Consider the following 19202-nt stretch of genomic DNA (forward strand, 5'->3'; position numbering starts at 1 on the left):
GCGAAAAGAGGAAATAGATATTGAAAAAGGGAGAGAAAAGGTAAAAAGTGAACATCTTCCATTTATTTCAATTTTGGAAAGCTTCCTTCATTTCAATTTGTTTGTTTTCTTAATGTGCTGCTAAAAATAGGGACAATAGCCTGTAGGAATTTTTAAAAATGTGACTTAATATGATTTTTTTTTTTTTAAATAACCACTTTTTAAAAAACTTTCCTGAAATACCCTCATGGCCACCAGTGGGGTTCATGGATAATAGAATGAAAACAATTGTTTTAATCAAACTTCAGCCCTTTTTTCTCACTGTATTTCTGTTACCACAACATTAAGTTGTTGAACATTTCTCATTGTGGTTTATTCTGGGGGCATTTCAACAGGAAAAAAAAAGTGAAGGCCATTTTTGGCATGTCATTGATTAAAATGATCGAAGAAAGAATAATATGTACCACTTAAAATCATTAACTGAGTAACAGTTTCTTGTTACCTAGCTGTTCCCAGCCATTTGTATATATACAGATTAAAAGATCTTGTAAATAACCATTTGATATTAAAAAGCAGTTCTATGAATTCTCTAGCAAGCCTCTTTATTTGTTTATAAAGCTTTCATAAGATATAAAGATTAAAATATGTTATCATTACTGGTACAGATCAAATAAGTTCACTTTTTGAGAGTAAACTGTACTTTCAGATATATCCTAATGATTCAGTATTTTTGTATCTGCATATTGATGTAATATAAAACAAGCCATAGCCCCACAAGTTCTTAGAAAATTTGGCACTCTCAGGCTATTATTATAATTTGCCTTAAAATTGCTCTTAGTTTTCTCAAATATTTTATTTGCCCAAATTATAGTAAAACTCTTACACCACTATTGTTTGCTTTTGATTTCTTTTATTTGTGTATTCTCTTGTGAAATTATTAAAACAGGCAAGAGGGAAAGATGTTTTAAAAATCACATCACGTATAAATAGCAAAAGTCTTTGACTAATCTCATTTTAGCTTCAAGCAGAATCTTCTAACCACTGCAGCCATTGAATGTGGTAGAATTTGTCCAGTGGTTATTGCAGAAAGTTATTACTTCATCACAAGAAAGTGTTGAATTGTATGGATAGATGAAATGTATGTTCTGGATCAGAGAAGCTTAAAGTACCATGTTCCTACCTCCTAGTCAATAGTAGATTGTCTGTTACTTAAAGTTAACTCACCAGATCCTTAAAATGAGTGAAATTTGTACTTAAATAAATGTGTTTACAATCTATCAGGATAATGTTCCCAATTTTTATATTTAATTCTGTGTTTTCCTGTTGCAACACTTTAATCTTTGTATTTTGATTTTAAAAAGATGCTGCATAGGTCCTTTGAAACCATCTTGTGTTGCGATGACTGGGGAAGAGGAAACAGAAAAAAGCCATTGTTTGTTCTAATTATTCTGCCCATACAGTTGTGGAGATCTCTGAAATTAGATTGCAACAGCTGGGAATTTGTGAGAAGCAATGGTGCCCCAAAGTCATAACACTAAATTGACCTAGCTATTACATTTTAACAAAAATCAAGAAGTATGCTGGCCAGATCAATAGCTTCATCTGTCTGTGACTAAAGTGCATCTGAAACTATTTTCCAGTTCATTAACTTAGATAGGAAATGTTATGGTCTGTTGTGCCCAAGTAGCTGACACTAGGTTTAGTGAGAATGGACCAGGCTCTTTTATTGCTGGAGGTAGTCATCTGAATCTGGGGCCCATTGAATCATAAACCTTCAAACTCAAAGGACAAGACAAAGTTTCTAAACCCCTTACAAGAAGTCACTTGAAATAGTTATGACACAGTTACAGGTATACATATTTCGATACAAAATTAATAGCAACATTCTGTAGTTGCAGATATAGGAATTACTGTGCTAGCAGCAAAATAAATTATAAAACTGTTTACACTGGATAATATCATGTGGCAAATTCCATAGCAGTACATACATTTTTAATATATTTGTTTTTTTCTCATAATGCTAAGAACATGCCAGAATCTAGGTTCCTTCCAAATACTGTTTAGGAAATCTTAGCAGACTAATATGCAATGTACAGTAGATTAATTATATACCTACATTTACTCTTTAGGTACCCCATCTCATTACAAGTGAAATGTCATAAGCTAATTTTCCCATTAACATTTTTGTTCCATTGATTTGAACATGATTTGGGTTATAATCGTACTTCTAGTTAATCGTGTTGAAATGCTTGAGTTAGAACTCTTGATGCTTCATATAATATGAGACACAAAGTTATTAAAAAGACACACGAAAAGTGCAGAAAAAAAGACACATGATGAAAAATGCAGAAGAAAAGAATATGACACTTGGTCATATTTTTTAAAATTCTGTAATAAAGCCACAAACCATATATAAGTGATTTAGCCGCCATTCTGTTGCTTTTTAATTTTTTTTTTAAAAAAACGTAAGAATAGAAATAGGGCAGGAAGATATAAATTCTACTCATTACTATTATTTATTTCTCATGAAATCCCAGGATGATATTTTAGTTTGGCTCAGTTTTATTTCCATATTGGCCAGAGGCTATTGGAGAAATGTAGAAGTATGATGCCAAAAATGAATAATGATGGATCCTGTACCTTGCGGGTTTGTAAACTGAGGAAAAGATAGGCCTCAAAAATCTCTTTAATGTTTATAGAGGCATAGTATACAATCTGAGAACCTTCCTAAATGTTCTTTCTGACCTTGATGCCAAGGATAATTTGGCTCTAAATAAAAGTGGATGTGATCTAAGATGACTGTCTTTGCAGGTGTGGTGTTCCACTATCGAGCAGCTACCAGCAGGTACACCCTGAATTTCAAGCAGGCTCAGGACACCTGTTTGAAGAACGGTGCTGTAATAGCAAATCCTGAACAACTGAAAGCTGCGTATGAAGATGGATTTGAACAATGTGATGCTGGCTGGTTGTCTGATCAAACTGTTAGGTAAGATGATCAAGTACCTTTTTGATGGTGCATCTAATCGCTTGATTACATTTACAGTAGCAAGTCAAATGTGATGTTCTCTATCTTTCACTTACTGTATTGCAGATATCCTATTAGGCAACCTAGAGTTGGCTGTTATGGTGACATGATGGGAAAAGAAGGTGTTAGATCCTATGGATATCGCCTTCCTAATGAAACTTATGATGTCTATTGCTATGTTGGAAACATAGATGGTAAGCAACACATCTTCTTTTTTCTTTTTAGCACTGTGCATGATAGCTAACATTCAGGACAGGCTGTGGAAGTGCTGAATCACTGTCTGAATGCAGTAAAGGACAACTAAATTGAAAGTGAATCTTGACAGTATTGTCCGTTGATGGTTCTTGAGTCTAGGAAATGGTGTACAACATGTGCTGAATGGGGCTACGCTTCCCCGAAGGATATTTCAGTTGGGGTTTCAGCCAGGATATAGTACTAGACTGTCTGAGTTGTACTGGTGAGTCGCCTCTATTGGAAATTGGATGGTAGGAATCCTAGCCTGCTAATCCTTCTGAACTTTTTGGCAGCTTTTGATACCATCAGTATAATCTAATTAATATAAATTAGCGAGAGAATGAGAGAGACATAAAAACAACCTATGGTTTTAGTTTGTGTTTGTGTGTGTGTGGAGAGAGAGAATAGGAAATTTTTGAATTAATGTTATCTTTCCCTTTGTATAAGGGAATTATAACAAGCTGTCTTCCAAACATCAGGGACAGGTGCCATCTTCCTACACATAAACATAACATAAACAAGCCATAAGACTGCTCTACAACCAAACCATTATATATCAACAAAGATTGGAGAAATCCTTCTGTGGATGATGAGTATTACATGCTCTGAAGTAGAATGCCTGATATTGGCAGAAATTATCAGTATGGAATGGAAAAGTTGTTCGTATCCACTGGGTCATCCCTACCATTGAGTAAAGTGAGATAACTGTCCCAGGAAGCCAGTTTTTGTTCTTGAAATGTCAGCAGATTGCTAACTATTACATTTTGTCTACTGTGTTTTTCCTTGGAGCAGAGAGCTGCTATTGGGATTTTCTGCTTTACATCCCAGCATAATTTGGCTACCACTGGGTACCCTTAAGTTGGAGCTGGATGCGTGGCAGGATATTTCTGATCTGCCTCTGCAGCAAAATGTCTTTCGCTGATGTCTCCAAGTGGTTCAGGCTGGATAGTGTTTAGTCACTATGGCGAAAGGCACCTGGAGTTGCTTGAGATAAGAGTACAGCTGTTGAAGCTCTGCCTCCTCTCACATAAGCTTGACCATAGCTTAAGGTGTGCTTTGCAATTTCTATAATTTGTCCCACCCAGAAAAGAGATCATGATGGGGGGGGGGGCATGGGGCAGAGCCTTCTCTGTGACAGCACTTTCTTTATGCAATTTCCTTCCCAAAGTGTTTTGATCGTCTCTTTCCTTTTTTAGTTTTAAACACACCTTAAAATAGGAGTGATCTTAAGGTCTTAAATTTAATTTAAATGATCTTAAAGTTACATAATCTTAAATTTAAATTAAATAAAACGTGTTCTTAAATCTCTCCTTTTAATTTGTTCACCATGCTAATTTGTTGTTGTGATTTATATATTTTAATTTTGAATATCACCTTTGGGACTATGTTTGGTCTGAGCTGAAAATCACAAATAATTTTATTATTAATAAACTAAACATTTGGGTTTTTTCCCACATACAACAAAATAATACAGTCCAAATATACCCAACCAGAAAATTTGAAGTTTCTTAACAGTGCTTTGACAAAGGCAATTAAAGGTTGCCTGATTAGGGATCCAAACCAATAGACATTGCTCTCTATATCCCAATGATATATATTGGTTTCCATGTCACTGTTGTTATTGCAGGGCACAGTGACAGCTAAGCTCCCTTCTATCTTGCTCCTGGCTCTGGTGTTTGCCTTGATAATTTTGCTGAGTTACTCTCAGCGTGGCTTCCAGCTATCAAAACATTGGAGATCACTCTCAAATCCCACTCCCTTCTTTCTAGCTACTTTTCATTGCAATAATGTTTGTGGCTATGTCATTCACAAGTTTGCCAGATGGATTTTCTCTGTGTTTTCCTGGAACATGTGGAAAAAATACATTTAAGCTGTTTTGTTTGGGAAACTTTCCTTGGCACTTGCTGATACATTATTCAGCATCTCCGTTTCCACAATGGAAGTAAATTCCCACATCACTATGGATTGTAGTACTTACAGATCTAAGCGGAGAGTTTATCCTTTGAATGCCTTTGTTGATTTTGCTAACAGTTGTTATAATTTGATGAATTCAATGGAATAAAAGTAAAGGTTCCCAACTTTCCTGAATCAGGTTGTATTTAAGATTTTGGAGAGCATGTTGTCAGCACTCTCATTTCTGGAAATAGAAAGCTTGATGGTGATAACTTTGCTTTGCAGAATGCTAGCTTCACATTTAACTTTTTTAAAAAAAAGAACTAGTGAGTGCATATTGGATGCCCAGGAGAAGGTTTATGAGCACAAAATACTTGACAGAATAGCAGTGTAAACATAGTGTTGAAGTTCTTGGCATTTTTATTGTTTTATTGGAAAGTTCTACTGTGATTTAATCATCTACATAAATAGTATCCTGTTATCAAAGGTGATGAGTGTATATTCAGGTGTTCTGGCAGGAAAGCCAGCACTTCTGTCTTCACAGTACATAAACTTTGATCTACACAATGCTTTTTGAAATTACTCATCCCCCCAATTCAGCCATTCTAACAAAATGTGGATATCTCTAGTCATTTACTTATGTCCAATTATAGAAAAAGCATAATCATCATGATGAGTAGAGTTTTCAGAGGAAGAGACTATAAATTGCAAGGACTCTGAGGAATGCTGTGTTCCCTTGAAATGACGTCTTTAGGGAAGACCGAATACCTTAGAGTTGAGGACTGAGGCTGTTATCTCACAGCGAATCACAAGTAGATTGTTTTCTTTTTTTCCCGAAGCAGGTATGATAGAAATTAGATTCTATGGAAGAAATTGTATGTGGAGCTATTAAACATTAAATCTGCACACTCATCTCTAATAATCTTGAACTATTAGGAATTCCTTTATATAGGACAAGGATATGATTATCATATTTATAGAGTGCCATTTGCTGATATATGCAGTTTCCTGAATTAGAATATGCTTTACAAAAGTGAAAGATTGCTAAACCAAGAAGCATAATATCTGAAGTGTGACAATAGGAAGTCTAAATGATGAATGGAAGATATTAGGCAGAGACAGAAAAGAGTAGTGATATGTAGAACAACATGTCTTAGTTACAACAGTGATGCCTGTTCAGGTGCTGACCCAGTGCCTGGAAGCTGTGAGGGTCTGGATGGGAAACAACCAGCTCCAACTCAATCTTAGCAAGGTGGAGTGGCTTTTTTTTTTTTTTTTGCCTTCCCTCCCCCCTCCCCGGGGTCTGGTGATGTGTTATGTTTGATCCTCAGTGGGGCTCCATTTCCCAGACAGAGTCAGTGCACAGTTTGGGGATATTCCTGGACTCTCAACTCCTGCTCTAGGAACAGATGGCAGCCATGGCCAGGAGGGTGGTGGTGGTGGGGCTTTGCACAGCTTCATCTTGTGTGCCAATTGCACCCATTCATGGACAGGAAGGTTTTGCTTATGGTCACTCATGCCTTGGTCGCTTCTTGGTTGGACTATTTCAATGCGCTCTACATGGGGCTACTCTTGAACACCACCCAGAAGATACAGCTTGTCCAGAATGCAGTAGTGCACACAGTGTTTGTTCATAATACACTACTGTTGCATGACCTGGACTGGTTCCCAGTTTCTTTCCAGGTGCACTTCAAGGTGCTGGTTATCACTTTTAAAGTCCTGCATGGCATAAGGCCAGGTTATTTTCAGGGCTGCCTCTCCCTGAGGGTGTCTGCCCACCCCACCAGGTCAGATAGAATGGCATGCTTCAGGTTCCTTCCCTTCAACGTTACCATCTAGTGGGACCTAGGAACCTAGGTTCCCTTTGGGATCTGGCAGGTCCCCATCCTTTCAGCCTTTTGGAGTGCCAGAAAAGCTCCCTTTTCCCCCAGGTGCTGGGATAGGGTGAGATGGGAGCCAGTGGATGGTTTGTTGGAGGCATCCAAGGAGGATGACTGAAGCCCTTGAATTTTGTTTTATGTTTTATGGTTTTTATCGTTTCTTGGTTTTATTGTTGTGAGCTGCCCATTTATAGTATAGGAAGTGGTTTTCAGGGGTAAGGATCAATTGGAAATTCACCAGTTAGAATAGCTTTCATATTGATTTCAGCAGTGATTGGACTCAGTGGTCCGAATGGCCCTTTCCAAATCTAGATTGTATGATGGTGCAACTTCAACAAGAGCCGTTATGTACAGAGGCAAATCAGGTCTTAACAGAAACTCACTCTAACACTGAATTTGTTCTTTCAAATCAAACTTGATTTCTGTTTATATACCACTGTACCACATTTTGCTCAAGGTAAAGTTCATCAAGACCACCAAATTGGAGCAGTAATACAACAATAGTTTAATTTTGTTATAACAATAGTGTTAAATACAAGTTTTCCATTTAAATCATTTGTGGAATGCATTCCTCTTTAAAAAACCTGATTTGTTCCTATTTTTATAGGTGATGTCTTCCACACAACTTCTCCCAACAAGCTAACCTTTGAAGAAGCCAGACATCTGTGTGAGGAACAAGGGGCAGTTCTTGCTTCAGTTGGTGATCTGCATGCTGCCTGGAGGAATGGTTTTGACCAGTGTGATTATGGCTGGCTGGCAGATGGCAGTGTGCGTCACCCTGTTTCTGTGGCAAGAATCCAATGTGGTGGAGGTTTACTTGGAGTGCGGACCCTATATCGCTATGAGAATCAAACTGCCTTTCCTTACCCAGACAGCAAATTTGATGCCTATTGCTTTAAACGTAAGCATATTTGATACTTGCTTTAAAAATACGTTCCTACAACACATTTTAATTGTCATATTGATTCTAATTTACTGAATTTTCTTTCTTGTAATAAAAGCAGCTCATGACTGAATTGTTGCGTGCAAAGGAAAGGAGCTGATCTACTTTTTTTATCTCTGTTTGGAGAATCTCATCTCTACTTCCCTGACTTTTAGGAAAAATGTTTACATCATTTTCCCACAAATTGAGTACAATTTTCTATGATTAGACTACAGAATACACAAGTTGAACTGAACCTTGTTTCTATGCATATCCAAGGAAAACCTTGACTATTTCCAATGATTGTGCAACCTTTTCCAATCTGATGTGCTCCAAATGTGATGGATTTCAACTCACACAATTCTTATTGAAGCCTAGTGGAATCTGGCCATGGATTGGGGAAAGCTTGTTTAGAAGGACACAGATTGCTTCTTGTTTACATAGAAATAGAACTAGCCATACTGCTGGTGATTTTGAATACAAATCCACCTTTTCCTCTGCTATCTTGTTTTCCTATTCTGTTGCTCCATTTCTCATCTGCCATATGACTAGTAGCAAAAACCATCAGGACTGGCACCTGCCATCAATGTCTCACCTATCTAAAATATGGATAGTATCACTATATATTTAATTTGACTTCAACCCTTCTAGCCTTTTACTTTAGGTGGGGAGACAGAATTTTGAGTATACGACCCTGAATAAAACATTGTTAAGAAACAGCTTGATCAAAGGTTAACCAGTATCCAAAGACAGCATAGTCTTTTTACATCTGAACGGGAGCTTTGAAAACTGGGGTTAAGAGAGCATTTCTTGGATTGCTGCGGCTGTTACTCTTGGTTCCCATCACCATACTCAAGTATTTTAAAAAAAGAAACTCCTGATTATAAGGAATAAATTTGGATTCCTCTGTTGAAAAGAATATATTTAGGATACAAAACAAAGCACAGTTTATAATTATAGTAATTTAGAAATGGTTAATTGTGGGGTGGGGGTGGGATCGAAGATGTACATTCAGTTGCAGGAAAGACAAAATCTAGCTAAGAGAACTTGCGAGGAGCAATGTTTGGAGTATGTAGGTTGCATGTTTGTACAGTAAAAATGCATTGGTATCATCCTTTTACTGGCTCCGCTTACCTCTTACCTTGAAGTAGAAGTTCTTATTTACTCAACCTTTGAATTTCTAAGCTACATGTTACATATGTAGTAAAATGTGAAGAGCTCAAATTTTAGCTTGGTACTCCAGGAATCATCTCATTCTATTAATATACTTTTCTGTGCCACTAGCAGCAAAATTAGGAAATGAGGAAGGGTGCTGATGCAGCAGAAGTGAATTAGACCTCTGAGAAATTATCTAGATGATGGTGACCTGCCCCTGAGTCAAGCAACAAATCTTTAGCAGAAAGGCATCTGTTTTAATAAAGACACACACACAGTGTCAACAAAGACACTGTTAATTTCTGTTAATTCTGGAAGCTTTTATAAAGCGTATAAATTCTATTTATAGAAAATAGTACTAAAACCTATTACAATTTATTTTCTAAAGATTTGGAAAGTAAAAATAATTGTCATTAACTCTACAGAACATGAACAAATTAATGTAAAGTAGAAGTTATTCATGTAAAATAAAAATGTAAAAAAACCCTAAAATTTAGATGTTCCTCCTTGATTGATAGTTGGGGTTCATGTGACTAATTGTCCCAATGATTTTTCATGGATAGCTGTTTTTTCTAGATTATGCTTCTAATTAATCCCTGATTACTGCAGTGATGTTGCCTATGTCATAATTATGAAAATGATGTAATTTCATAAAATCATAATTTGCATCATTTACGTAATCATGCCATGTCATATGTGATGTTATTTTCCCTTTTGCTCTCCTTCCAGGCACCTCCCAGTAAGGATTCTGGATTATTTTTATGGCCCTAATTCTGCCTTAACTTTTTTGATTCCAAGACTGCCACTGCTTCCAGTGAACCTGTTAAAAGGAGTTTATTTATTTAATAATCTTTGCATATTGCCCCAATTATACAAGATTAGGTGGTTCGGAGCATATGGGCAAAAAGAAAATAACAATTTACAGACATGCCATAATCAGCTAATAATTACTCTCCAACCAAACCAATAAGCAAAAAAATAAATTTTATATAGTGAGTTGAGAGCTGCTGTGCCAAGTTAAGTCCAAGTACATGTGTTCATACTACTTGGTCTTCTGGATATTTAGTGCCCTAATCAAACAGTTTTCAAAACAGAAGCCCACAGCAATGACCACCTTAATCATTTTGATCATGAATTTATTTCTACTGAAACCATATCCTTTCTAAAATGCTAATAATTTGTTTCACTGTTCACTGTTGGTTATGGACCCAATTCCTAAATCCCACTCACTTAAAGCCCAGAGAAAATGTTTATTTTTTATGGCTAGCCAACTTAATTGTTCCAGTATGATTTTATATGCTGATTTAAGATATCTTAAAAATAGTACTTTTAGCTTTGAAAATTATTTTGTTATCACAGTCACATTCTTAGTTCTCAAACACTTGCTCTCTATTCCTAGAACTTAAATACATTCCTTGATTGCTTCCTAAATGATGGAATTAATATTTACTAAGGGAGAATAGAATAACTGTTTATGTAGCACCAAAAAGAAAAAAAGAAAAATCATGCTCAAAAAAAGAACTAAAGAAAATACAGAATTACTCAAAAATGCATATGCTAATTTCTATATATGCATGCAAATATAAAAATAAATGTTCAAATACTGTGCATGTCAGCTGCATAGGAAAAGATACTAGCAAACAAACTCTGTCATGGCTGCTTTATTTTCCTAGTGCTAAAATAGATCAGGAATAGGTGTCTCTTGTGGGAATTTTGAATTTGAAACCACTGCATAGGTGTTTTCATAAAATGTCTGCTATGAATGGGGTCCTTTTCCACAAAATTTCTCCTACGAAGGTGTCGCTGATTACAGAAGTATCATATAGGACATCAGTGAGGGTAGTGTGCTTTCTAGCGTACCCTTCTCTTTCTTTTTTTCCTGGGCATATGGGTACCATTCCAAAATGAAGCAGGATTGGACAACTTTCCTTGGGTTAGGGCCCACAATTTATTCCCCCAAATCCTTAGAGGGTGTCACTGAAAGAGGAGGATAACAATGTTTGGACCTTTTCTGAGTGATGGTTAAAAATGAAAATGGGAGCATTTTCTCTCCCAAAGGCCTCTTGCTCTCATTCTCACCCTGAGTTATGATTTTTAAAAAACATTCAACCCAAATCTGGCATTTGAGCAGTACAAATAATGTCTTGGGGGCCATTCATTGCACACTGACTGCCCACCTCTGACATTTAGCACTGGATTGTAGCTACCCATTGTTCATTTCTATTTTTTTAAGAGGGCCTATGTAAGGTTACGATTCTATAGAATTAAAGAGAACAGCAAGAGGCTGATACTCGGCTTTATAGCACACCTATTTCTAGAGCTGTGCTAATTCTTTGAAAAATATTTTTCAGAATGCACAAAAGCACAATTGAAGCACTTTGTTTTGAAATGTAAACTGCCATGCCTTTTTCCACCCTGAGTCCGGTGTTTCAGAAGCTGCTGTCTTTTAGAGTGACACCTGGCAAGCTTAAATTAGACATGCATTCCACTTTGTTCCTCTTCCATTCAGTGGCCAGGAAAGATTTCCAAGGAAAAAGTAGATTTCTATAGAAATTATTAATTAAAAAAACATTACAGAAACCAGGAGACCATGAATTCTAGTGCTGCCTTAGGTACAAAGCCTGGGCTCATTCTCTCAGCCCTTGGAAGGAGGCAGTGGCAAACCAATTCCAAAAAACCTTGCCAAGAAAACTGCAGGGACTTGTCGAAGCAGTTGCCAGGAGTCAGTATTGACTGGAAGGCAGAAAGCAAGGAAAGCAAGCAAGAAAAAAAGAGTCACAGTTTCTTAATTTTTTTTGCATAGTAATAAGAACAAATATGCATGAAAGCTTTTGGTTTACACATCTCATGCTTCCTGGTAAGATCAATGAAAACTTGAGTATCATACTGTGAAGAAAAATGCAGTCCAGATGCGTTTGTAACTCATGAAGGATATGAGTGAACTCTTCACATTTGTGCATTTTTTGGATTTACATACTATTCCACAGCAAGGCTTTCTGAACAATATATGGTACAATGAAATATGTAGGTATTACTCATTTTCAGAGCTGCCTTCAGCCATCACCACTGATTTTTTGGCACGACACTCCTTAGCTGCCAATAGCCAATGCAGCCATCATCCTCTCCCACTGTCTCTACCCTTCCCCAGTTGCCAGTCCCCCTTGTTCATGTCTCTTTTTATGTTTCTACTGTCCGTGTTTTCCTCTGCCCATACTTCCCCCTCTCCAACCTTTTAAATGGTTCACACTCACTAATCTCTCTCAAACACCCATGCGTGCCATATTTAGTTGTTGTGGCTGTTAGCTTTGCTCTTAGAGGGTTTATGATCAGTCATAGAGTCCATTAGAATGACTGTTGACAAAGGCCCTACTTTCCTCTTGAAATATATGAGCATATCTGGAGTTGTAGGGAAAAGGAGTAAGAATATACATGCATGCACACACACCACATATATATGGGTGTGTGTATATACATAAAAGTATTAGGAATCAGAATGTCTTGATAGGTGCATGTGTAAGTATATGAACTTATGTTCATCTCCTGACCCATCACTATGTATTTCATTGTTGCTCATTCAGGGTTACAAAAAAACCTATCTTCATTTTCAAAAATTGTAATATGAGCTAAGCTAAACTCAGTAGGAAACAAACTGCATTGAACTTGTGTTGAATCTGGGCAGTTGTTTAAAGTATCTCACATGTATGTGAACCTCTCAAAGACATTTCTCTGGTGAACGTAGAAGCATTAATGAAATAATTGTATAAGACCTTGTAATGGCTACTCATTAATTTTCATTACTGTAAAACAAAACATTACTTTAGGGCAAAACAGTACATTCTTAATGGGCCCTGCGTTATACAGGACTATTTTATAACATTTCCTTTTTCTTTCTGAAGAAAATAATAGTCTGTTCATTGAGTTTGTAAATTTTCACTGAATTGTAGTAAAACAAAGTTAAAAAAAATTTTTTTTTTACTTTGGTTTTTTAATAAGTTGATTTTCAGCCATGAGCTCTTGCTCTATGGCTTAGAGGAAAATCATAATAAAACATCATAAAAAACCTTTTTTAAACAGATTATACAATAGGCAAACATTAGGTGAATCCCTGTCATATTAGAAAAGAAACAGTCCTAGCTTCTCAGTATATTCAAAGGAAGGCCAGATTTAATGGCAAAATATATTTTTCACATGTAAAGGGTCTCAGATTGACTTCATCATGCCTTGAAGGAGAGTTGGAAAAGAATCATGAAACCTGAATATTGCAGCATAGGATATTGTTAAAACAGATTAGATGGTACTAGAATAGACAACTATTTGGGGTTGAAGCACATCTCGGATTTTAAGAGCATGTTGTGGATGCTCTCACAAAATAATTGTCTTGGTGTGGAACTGGCTGGTACAGAAAATGGTTGCTCAACCCAGCCTACATTACCAAGTTTTTGTCATGGGAAAAAATGAGAGGATATTGCATTTTGTATGCTACATTAAGTTTCTAAAGGAAATGCAGGACTGCCTCTTCCAGTTCCAAAAGACTTAATCCCAAACCAGCTTTTTGCAGGTTGTAAAAAAAAGTATATAAATTCAGGACAGTCTTTGATGTAACAAATTGTTAGTAAGATAATCTGATTTCTTGCTCTAAACAATCTGGATATTTTATTAGGAACAAGTGTCTCATGCACTGCATCAGAAGGAGCACAAAAAGATATCCTCCTGAACACATGAATTAAGGAATTCAGTAATGCAAAACATCTGTACAAGAGCAAGTTGGTTAAAGCTGGAGTAAACCCTTAAAAAAAAGAAACAAAGAACCTCTGTGTAGATCATCTTTTAGACAAAAGGCAGATTAATTGTAGTGGATGTCTCCTCTGAGAAGAAACAGCTTTAACATAAACCCTTTTTAGCTCACAAACATAAAATTCTGTTTTCTGAATAATGCTGTTGGTGAAACACTGTGTAACGATAGAGAAAGAAACCTGGATTAAAATCTTTTTTACAAATTGGCAAAAATCGGCTGAAATCCACCCAACCATCTGGCTAAGCTGGAATAAACTAAATTCTGTCCTAGCTGAATATTATTTGAAAAGTTAAAGACTGGAATTTATTTTACTATTTGGATTGCTGGGCCAACAGGAATGTGGCACTTTTTATTTTTAAAAAAATGTAAATTAAAGGAGTTTTTCTCATAATGGACTTGTAATGTGAAATTTTGGGTTTTGTTAAACATTTTCTTTTTATTTATAATATTTTTATTAAAGTTTACAAATGCAAAGATAAAAGACTATTACAAACTAAGAAGAATATAAAAAGTAAAGAAAAAATAAAAGGTGCAGAGGAAAAGAAAAAAGAATAATAAAATGAACAAAAAGAAAAAGATATATAAAGAAATGACTTCCCACTCCCTCCTTATCACCTTCTCTGAAAAATAAAGCAAAAGAAATATCTCCCCATATCTTATCTGTTGTTTATAAACAAAACTTTGAGGCCTCGTCATTCAGTCCTAGTAAAAAAAAAATTCCATGAATAGCCACCAGAAACCCCAAAATGTATATATTTCAGTAAACAAATTGGAAAAATTTGTCATTCAGCCCTAATCACCAAAAGCCCATTAAGAACTACCAGAAATAACATATATATTTAACCTTAAATAAATCCATTTTGTGTTCCAACTTATCACTTTCTCTAAAAAAAAAAAAAAAAATTCATGAATATTAAGGATAAATAAGAGTAATAAGCCAAGTTCCAAATATGGAGTCCCTGTGGAAAATTTAGTGTAGTGTAGTGAGAAATTTAGCAGGAGGAAATAAAGGAAAAAACAAAAAACGTAAGCTATTAACAGAATAGAGCAGTGTTTCTCAACCTTAGCGACTTTAACATGTGTGGACTTCAACTCCCAGAATTTCCCAGCCACCACGATTGAGAAACACTGGAATAGGGCATTATCCATGTTATATATCTTTTATTGCCAGCAGTGTCCAAGTGGAAGGTGTTCAAAATAGGCAAGACGCTGGATGCAGTGTTGCGATGCAAGCTCAGCTGATATGACACGGGTGTACAAAAGGGCGGGGCTTGGTTTACAGCACTGTGTCTGCCACCTAACTACTGCAAATTTGTGCAAAGAGGAATAGTGAGGCAAACTAGTCAGGGAAGAAAATTATTTGGCTCTATTTCTATATACCTTTGCTTCTGAGTCATTCTTTGGTTTGAGGGCACTGTCTATATACATCGTGCTATAGTTTATATGGTTTTTGTATAGCATGTTGCATGAAACTATTCTGTAAACCATGATTAGGACTTAGTGCAAGGTGCAGTGTCCTATTAGAATTAGTGCTGGTTACAGTGTCCTAAACTGGACATTCTCCAAAGTCAATGAAATCCCTACTTACAGTATGTGCATCCTTACAGTGGAAGATACTGTTAAGATAGCCATTCCTTTGAAATAAAGTGAAAGGTCTCATAACAAACTTGTTTAGACTGCTTCTACCAACTGTAGGAGGGTTTATTACATTAATTTCTAAAACCTTGAAGCAGAACTGTTTATTCAGCAAAGCATCCAGCCTTCAAATCTTTCTCCAAGTTCTTAATGTGCTGGCTATAACCAATAATTTTAGTGTTCTGTCTATAAAACACAAATTGCTTATTAATGCAGAATTCCTGATTTTTTATTTTTATTTTTCTGCTTTTTTGCTTTTGTGTTCAGTATTGTTAAAGTACAGAACAAAGAGCTTAGTTCAAGGTTATTTATGCCCACTAAAAAAAAGTGAGACAGTAATAGGTCCCTCTGCAAAGAGGTGGATAGCATCTCAACTCATTCTATCCCTGCTCTGAACCTTATGTAATACAAATAATTAAAGCTTCTATTAAATAGTAGGAGAAACACATGGACTTCAGATGAGCAAGAATAACCACCAGTTCATAGAACTTTAAGGGCAGCAGCTTTATATGTCAGTCTTGTATAAAATTTGTGTCCAAAGAATAATGGGCAATGTGTATGAATTTAATTAATTTTGTTCTCATAACAGTTGTGTAGATTTGAAACTTGTGTAGACTAAACCAATCAAAGAGCTTCATGGCTGAATATAACTGAATTTAAGTTTATAAATTCAGTTTTTCAGACTAGTAAGTTTTAAAAAAGGCCTAAATATCAATTATTTAAGTACCATTTATTATAGTATGAAAAAAGCTGCTTTGTTGAGTTTCCTCTAGTAGGGACGATGATGATGATGATGGTGATGATGATGATACAATGTATTGATAACTCCATTCTGATTTTGTGACCTAAGAAGGTTAAAAACCCATTCCATAAGTCATCTAAGTCAAATAGGATACAGATTGCTTTATTGCTTTACATTTGCAGTAAATGGATTCATTTAATTATTATTTTTTTCAAAGCATGCTCAACAAATAATGTTTTAGGGTTATTGGCTAAGATAAAGGATGTGTGTTCAGTATCTATTTCTAAAATACATTTTGGATTCAAGATACTGCAATGAAAAAATGCAAAACTATAGTTTTAAATATTTCTAATTTTTTATCATTGTTTTGTTAGGTAAAGAGAATATATCTGATTCTGCAACTGTTGAACTGAATATTCCTTTGGAAAGTGGATCTGCCAAATCGTTAACTGAACTGAATGTAATATCTCCAAAAGCTACACTTCATCCTTATGTATCTTCAGTCACATCAGAAATGGTTAAGGTAAAACTAGAAAAGAAGGCACCTCCGATCATTAATTTATCCACCCCTCTACCTCAAACTGTTACAGACATTTCTGATTTGTCAAAAATGAAACAACCAGAGACTGTGCTAAGTGGCTTAGTGGAGATTACACCTAGACAAGGTATCTCTGATTTCATTGAAGCAAGTTCTGAAAGTCCAACTGAACAAATAGAAGTGGCTCCAATAAGAACTTCTGTAGATGCTCCGTCAAGGAATAACCTGAGTGTACATTTAGGAACAGAGGTTCTAAGAAAGGAAGAAACAGATCTTGGCACCCAACCCACCAAAACATCAGTGGAAGCAAAAAGTGATAATGAACTCACAACTGTTGTCATTCCAAAAGAATTGCTCACTAGTGTTTATGAACCTGAAAAGGCTGTTTTGCCTGATCAGAAGCTAACACCTAGTACCATTCCTAAACCAGATAAAATTGTATCTTCTTCTAAGACAATCTTAGATGATATTGCTACAGATACACCAGATTCAATAGTAACTTCATTTGAAAGCAAAAAAATATCTACCCCGACTTATTCAAAGGGCTATGAAATACCAGTGCTTACAACATCTGACACAATTAGAGTGGTACACTCAACAGTAGAGAAAGAAGAGCACACAGCAGCAGTTGAAAGCATGTCTGGGTCTGAGTTTGCCACAGGGCTCATACCTGTTGTCACAGATGTAAATGAAGTAGAAGGGCTCTTTACCAAATATGGAGCTGAGGTGTCAAGTCATCGTCTAATAACAGCTACACCAGAGTTGCAACAAGAGACAATTGAAACAGATGCAAAATATGATTGGACTAATGAGAAAACAACTGAACAGCAACCAGACATTTCAAGAGAAAGTTCCCCAGCAATGGTCACTGAAGACAATGAAATAAAAGAATCTTTTATATTTACAGAAGCCACAAAGATGGCAACTCCTGTTGCAATTTCAGAGAAAGAATCTAGCATTTCTTTGGTTCCAGTTACCATAGAAGATGAAATTTCTAAAGGCTCGGTTACAGTTACTGTTCATGCAGGGCTCACAGAAACTGTAACAGAAGTTATACCAACGATTCAGCAGGAATCTGTTACAGGAGATCAAATCGTGCAAAAATTTGTCATTGACCCAGGTTCTCCCACCGTTGTTCCAGAATTACATTCGTTACCTGAACATGATGTAGCTGCTGAAGGATCCGCATATGAAATAAATTATACCACTACAGAAAGATCGAGTCCTGGTATAAAAATAAAAGATTATGAAACAGTCACACAGTCTGAATTTTTTCCTGGAATCATTGATCCCAAGCTGAAAGCAACAGGTGTTCCTCCCATAGAACCAAGTACCAAAAGTGAACACAGGTCATCCTTGGACAAATTGGTAGTTCCCATCTCTACAGAAACAGTTGCTCCTGTCACTAGAAAGTTTGATGTGGGGAAAGTAGATACTTCAACAACTCATAGCCCAGAAGGATCAGGAACAAAAGAAGAGGACGTAGGAATGGGACCCATTTCATTTTCAGTTAGTGCAACAAGCAAACCAATGGCAGTAACTGGCATTGCCACCGCTGTCGATACTGCAGTAGACAAAATCCCACCAACTTCAGCATCCAAACCTTTAATTACCAAAACACAGCCACCTTTGATTGATAGGGAACCTGATGAGGATACGAGTAAGGATGTGCTGATAATTGATGAATCTGTTTCCCCCATTAAAACCACTATTGATGATGATTTTACAGGCAAAACGGTAGAGCCAGAAATTGATACTGAATATTTTACCTCATCAACTATCACTGCAGTTGCCCAGCCCACAGGGCCACCCACAGAGGTTTTAGAGTTTCCAGAAGAGCCCCCAGCTACTTCAGAGGTTGATACAGGGTTGGAAAACCAACCTGACATACACCTATTTGTTGTTGCTATCCCAGACAATGATACAGGTAAGATTTTGTTTATGAAGCTGGATGTTCAACATAACATGGATCTTTGGCTCAGCGACATATTGAAAATATATGAGAAATTATATATATAAGCTAGTCTTCAAGTATTTTATGCATCTTTTATCTCAAATGTTGAAAATACTGCATAATTGGATATTAAGTGAATATGGAAATTATCACCATTGTTTGATATTGATACAATAATATTATTTGATCTTATTGCTTAATGTTACCATATCATTTGATTGACATTCATTACCTGTGGAACAAGACATTATAATTTCATGGCTTCCACACCATGCATTACTACTGAGTGTAGCATTGCCATATGTTAACATTCCATTAGTCTTTAGCTATTAACCATAGCATTTGCAGTGCTATCAGCTAAACAAATGATAGGTCCTCTTTTGTTTGTTTGTTTACACCCAAATATACTATGAAATTTGGGGAAAGAAAATAATATTATGTAAATTGGAA

At 36.1% G+C, this 19202-nt stretch overlaps 1 protein-coding gene across 1 annotated transcript in view; it reads left to right on the plus strand.

Annotated features, from left to right (window-relative positions):
• Window positions 1-19202, plus strand: part of VCAN (versican) — a 100102-nt gene that overhangs the window by 28659 nt on the left and 52241 nt on the right. Inside the window, exons 4-7 of the mRNA XM_088129950.1 lie at window positions 2791-2965; window positions 3071-3198; window positions 7619-7912; window positions 16635-18725. Coding sequence (XP_087986076.1) covers window positions 2791-2965; window positions 3071-3198; window positions 7619-7912; window positions 16635-18725 — 2688 coding nt within the window. The remainder of the gene's footprint in view (window positions 1-2790; window positions 2966-3070; window positions 3199-7618; window positions 7913-16634; window positions 18726-19202) is intronic.

The sequence above is a fragment of the Python bivittatus genome, unplaced genomic scaffold, assembly GCF_059951505.1.
Source record: "Python bivittatus isolate LINGU-HERP-01145 unplaced genomic scaffold, Pbiv_v1 ctg000850_np1212, whole genome shotgun sequence".
Lineage (NCBI taxonomy): Eukaryota > Metazoa > Chordata > Lepidosauria > Squamata > Pythonidae > Python > Python bivittatus.